The sequence below is a fragment of the Bison bison genome, unplaced genomic scaffold, assembly GCF_000754665.1.
Source record: "Bison bison bison isolate TAMUID 2011002044 unplaced genomic scaffold, Bison_UMD1.0 scf7180017864341, whole genome shotgun sequence".
NCBI classification, from domain to species: domain Eukaryota; kingdom Metazoa; phylum Chordata; class Mammalia; order Artiodactyla; family Bovidae; genus Bison; species Bison bison.
The window spans coordinates 6,118,595-6,124,049 of NW_011494913.1; the positions used below are offsets into that span (position 1 = coordinate 6,118,595).

The 5,455-nt window shown below is 49.9% G+C and overlaps 1 protein-coding gene across 1 annotated transcript in view; it reads left to right on the plus strand.

The window, feature by feature from the left end:
* The window catches only part of CHAT (choline O-acetyltransferase), a 60,778-nt gene that overhangs the window by 26,082 nt on the left and 29,241 nt on the right, over positions 1–5,455 (plus strand). Inside the window, exon 8 of the mRNA XM_010854445.1 lies at positions 905–1,082. Coding sequence (XP_010852747.1) covers positions 905–1,082 — 178 coding nt within the window. The remainder of the gene's footprint in view (positions 1–904; positions 1,083–5,455) is intronic.

The window sequence follows — 5,455 nt, forward strand, 5'->3', positions numbered from 1 at the left end:
GCTAAGACTCCCGCTGTGAACCAAACCACCTGTATGCGGCTCAGGGCGTGGGGCCAGCACACATCAATCAGCAGAGAAGGGACCTTGACCTGGGACTGTGACTAGAACCCTTTACAATGCTGAGGCTCTAGCTGCGAAATTACTGAGTGCCGGTTCACAGGCCTCACCTACAGAGCTCACGCGAGTACACGTGTGTAGGTACACATGCACGCGTGGAGCATTTCGTGTGCTGTTCTTCCATTTTAATCTTTCTCTGCATATTTTTTGCTGCCATTTTTTTCTCCACTCACCAGTGTGTTTGAAATCTATCCCTGTAGCTGTATCTAGAGCTAGTTCATTCCTTTTAACTGCTGGATAGACATGCATTGGACAGGTGCTCCACGTTTTACTTAACCATTCCCTTCCTGCAGAACATTTGGGCTCTCTCTACCAATTTTCTACTGCAAACAAGGTTGATATGCACATTCCTTTATATGTCTCCCAGGGCACAAGTATATGTTTCTCTAAGCCTTAGACTAAAGTATGCATTTATAAGAGCAGTTACTGAATCATCGGGCATGCACCGTTTTCAGTTTTGATTGACACAGCCCCCCAACAGCAAGCAGATGTATCAATTTCCACTCAGTTTCCCACAAACGTAATGGTTTTACATCAAATAGGAACTGCAGAAAAGAAACACTCTCTTTAGTTAAGTTTAATCTGGCCTTTGATCTGGGAGAGCTTGGAGTCCAGCGCAGTTGACAGTGTCGGCTGGTCCCCACACTGTGGCTCTTCTGAACCATCGATACCTTGGGAACCAGGGGCCTGAGTGCCCCCCGTCCTGCTCCCACATGGAGGCTCAGGGAAGGCCTGACGTCTAGGGCGGGCTGCCCTGAGTGAAGTCTTTGACCTGTTTCCCCCACAGTTCTTTGTCTTGGATGTTGTGATTAATTTCCGCCGTCTCAGTGAGGGGGATCTGTTCACTCAGTTGAGAAAGATAGTCAGAATGGCTTCCAACGAGGATGAACGCTTGCCTCCAATCGGCCTGCTGACGTCAGACGGGAGGAGCGAGTGGACTGAGGCCAGGACGGTCCTCATGAAAGGTTAGCAGCAGCGCCCAGCACGTCTCCATGCTCATCTCATCCTCACACCCATTGGCCTCCCTCCCTCCAGGGGTGTACCTCATCCCCATTTGCCATAGTGTGGGAAGCTCAGGCCTCCTTCCAGTCCAGGACCCAATGGCATATCCTGCAGTTGGCCTGCGGTCAGCTGAAGGCATCTTTTGTACCCTTGTAATTCATCTGACGGCATGCTGACTTTCTGGGTGAGGCTGACTAGACCCGGAATCCGAGGATGTCTGGGAGCATGGTTGGGGGCAAGGTTTTTGAGTTGAAGGAAGGCCAGCTGCAGTGAAGCAGTGGTGTTTTACTGGTGGGCAAGGAAGGTGCTCATTTCCGGGATCTGAGTTGCTGGGAGAGTTGTCAGGTAGGGGTTTGGGATGGGCCCACCTCTGGAAGGGTGGTTGGCTGCCTCCTTCACGTGATTTCTTGGTCCCAGAATTCTTCATCTTCAAGCTGATCTTATCCTTCTGGCTGCTGCTCTTAAGAAAGTTTCTAAGCTTTCCCATAAGAAATCCAGCAACAGTCTTACATTTTTCAAATTGTCCTTCTGGAAACTACTTTTCAAACCCAAAGCGAGCCCTGTTCTCAGGAACTGGGTGGAGAGTCTTGCTTTCTTGCCTACATTCCCAGAAGAAGGGTGGGACTTCTTTGAGCCTCTGTCTGCCCCTTGGGCTTTCATTCCAGCCAGGTGACCATTCAGAGTTCTTGAGTGTCTGTAAGCTGAGGACCTGCGCTAGGCCTGGGGTGTGTAAGGGACAAAAAGGATGGAGCCCTTGGCCTTGAGCAGCCCCCTCAATAGGAATCGGGGATGGATTCAAGTACATAGTAATGCAGTGTCTACCCACGTAAGGCAGTAGAGCCAGTAGCTACCAAATAAATGCTCCAGGACTTCAGAGAGGGGAGGGAGCCCTTCTAATTGGGAGGCTTTTGAAAGGCTTTGAGGAAAGAGGTGGGAATTGAACAAAACCCTGTGACATGAGAGGGACAGGAGGTAGGGACAGTGTCCAGGCAGGCAGACCAACTGCAGGCAGAGTTAACCGCCCAGCAGGGCCATATCTGACCTGCCCAGTACCGTGAGGAGAGCAGTCTGGCCGGCAAAGATGGCTGTGCTAGACGTACCGGGAGAACGAGAAGGTGATGAGGCTTGACCGTCCAGCAGCAGGCACGTCCTTCTCCCTAGAAAGCTCTTCTTCCAGGGCTGGCTGGCTCCTTGCACTGTTCCAAGCTCAGCTTAGGGGTTCACCCCAGACTCTCCTGGAATATCCCCCACCTATCCCCAGCACACTCTGCCCCTTGTCCTGTTTTTCATCTTGGTTGCATTTCTTATTCTCTGAAGTCAGTTTTTTGTCTGTTTGATTCGTGCTGATTATCTGTCCCTTTCCCACACCGCCACCCAAGTCTGTAAAACCCAGGAGGACAGGGGCCTTACCTGGCTTAACTTCTGAATCTGCTGCCCCAAACACAGTTAATCCCCAGTCATGCTTGTTAAATAAAGGAATGAAGGACACTAAGGATACTGGGCCCCAGACTTATTTCCCACTTACCACTTAATTTCCTTTCATTCAGTTGTTGGGCACCTTCCAGTGCTTGGTCTTAAATTGGAGGCTGTGTGGATCACAGGTAGGTGCCAGAGGTGACCCTGTTCTTACCAACCTAATGGCCATGTGGGAGAATTAATAAGTTATAATTTGAAAGTGAGTTAATTCCCTCAGGAGACCATGGTATAATCAAATCCTACTCTTCTCCCCTCCAGGGACAGAGACAGGCATCAGAAGAATTGCCTCTGCTTCCAGGAGGCTTCCCACTTTATTAGCAGGCCAGGCCCAAGCCATCACCCCGCACGACTGACCAGGATTGCCTTGGGGTCTGAGTGCCTGGGTGCGCTAATCGGAATTAATTTGTTAATGGCACTTGATCTGGCTTTCTGAATGGAAGTGCTGTTTCCAAAGGAAGCTGACAGAAAGGAAGAGAGTGCACACACGGCTTCGCTCTGGAAATCTGATTAATCCAGTTAGCACTGGCTGTGTCATCTGCACAGCGGGAATCTGATCCTTCACTGAGCTCTCCTCTCTGGAGCACCCCTTCCCATGGAAGGAAAACGGGGAAACCACTTAGGAAATGATTTGAGTGTCAAAGTGAAAGATTCAGGCAGCTTGGGCTAGAGTTGAGAGTGAAGATGGAAAGATGGAAAGACATAGGTGGGGTCTAGAGAAGTTTCAAAGTGGAAGCAACAATAAGGAAAAGAGGATGAGCTTTTTTTTTTTTTAATAAGTTTATTAGAAATTTATTTCTTTTATTGGAGTATAATTTACAATATTATGTTAGTTTCTGCTGTACAACAAAAGTGAGTCAGCTATATGTATGTAATGTCTGCTCCCTCTTGAGCCTGCCTCCCACCCTCTCCATCCCAGCCCTCTGGGCCATCACAGAGCGAGAGCTGAGCTCCCTGTGCTGCGCAGCAGCTCCCACTCGCTGTCTGTCTCACATCAGAGCCTATGTACGTCAGTGCCACTCTCTTTATTCGTTCCACCCTCCTAGAAAAATGGTTCTGATGAGCCTATTTGCAGGGCAAGCATAGAGACACAGATGTAAACAGTGGACTTGTGGACACAAGGGAGCCCTAGGTTTTTGATGTGAGCCTCTGAGTAGGTGGTGGGACCGTTCACTGAGATGAGAACCAGCCGAGGATGGTTCTCAATGCTGCAGGGAGAAGTCCTCTCCCCGTGTGCCAGGGAGGCGGCGCCTCAAGCCATCTAAGTAGAGACGTCAAGTTAGATCTATGGGTCTGGAGCTCAAGGGAGAGGTCGGTACAGAGATATAAATTTGAGAGCCATCAGCACAGAAGTGATATTTAAAGTCATGGACCTTGATGAGATCATCTGGAAACAGAAGATGGGGCCTTGGAGGTCAGTAGAAAAAGATGCAAAGAGGATAGAGAGCAGCCTGTGAAGTCAAGACGAAACCAGGAGATGAGTCACAAAGATCTAAGAGAGAAGGAGAGAGCCGCCAACTACGTCGGATGCTGCTGAGAACTCTCGGGAGAATGGGACAGAGAGGAGACTCTGGGCTTGGCAACCCTAAGTCAGCCATGACCTTCACCAAAGTCAGACCAGAGTACTAGACAGGGGGGAAGGTGTATGCGGGTGGAAGGCATCCCAGAGTAGGAAGAAACTGGTAATGAGACAGTCACTGAGCAGAATCAGTTAAGGGTGGATGGTTCTTTTCAGACATTTTGGTACTAGAAGGAGCAGAAAAACAGGAGTGATTGGACGAGGGTGGGGGTCAAGGGAAGTGTTTTTAGTAGGAGAGGCAAGTGCATGGAAATGATCCAGTAAGTGAAATTGTTAGTGAGGAGAGAGGAGACAAATGAAGGGCTGGGATTCTTGCAAAGGCAAAAGGAGATGGAGCACAGAGAATCAGAGACCTTTGACTGATACAGGGAAACTGAACCTGGCCTGAGGCCAGCAGAGCCATGTTGAGGGGTGTTCTGGAGGCAGAAGAGAATGTGTGATACAGCCTCATGGGAAGTGAGAAAGACAACCTGCTCAGGAAACTTGCTGAGATTCATGGACTGTATTGAGCTCATATTTGAGGGCCATACACTTTAGCATTATTTTGCAATCCCCCCTCTCCCCCACATACAACATTGAGGTGCTGAGGTTCAGGCAAGGAGAAGGTGGGTTGCTGAGTGCAGCCAAGGTCAGTGAGTATAACTGAGGGAGAGAAGGCGGGTATGGAGGGGAATGGCTACAGTGCTGGAATCTGAACTGAGTAAGCAGGTGCGTTGGTCTGCTCAGGCTGCCACAGCAACCTACTACACACCCTTGTGGGGCTTAGACAACAGCCATTCATCTTCTCCCACTTCCAGAGCCTGGAAGTCCAAGGTCAAGGTGTCAACAGAGGGGTTTCTTCTGAGGCGTTTCTCCTTGACCAGGATGGCCGTCTCCTCCCTGTATCTTTACATTTGTCTTCCCTCTATGTGCAAGGATGGCTGTGTTCTCATCTCTTTTTCTTATAAGGACACCAGTCATGTTGGATTAAGGTCCCACCCCAGTGACCTCATTTTAATTACCTGTATAAAGACCCCCATCTCCAAATATAGTCCCTGGGACAGGGGTTAGACTTCAACTTAGGGATTTTGGGGGGGGGACACAGTTTAGCCCATCATAGGAGGGAAGTGAAAGATGGAGGCGGGTGGTGGAGAGTGGAAATAGGCAGTGGGGCCGAAGGGTCCTGGAGTGAGTGGTCCTCGTCAGTGAGACGAGCTGCAGTGGGAGGTGACAGTGTGTGAGGCGGGAATCAGTGTGTGAAGCGGAAGTCAGAGTGGTCAAGGTGTGGGGAGCTTGAGCTGATGC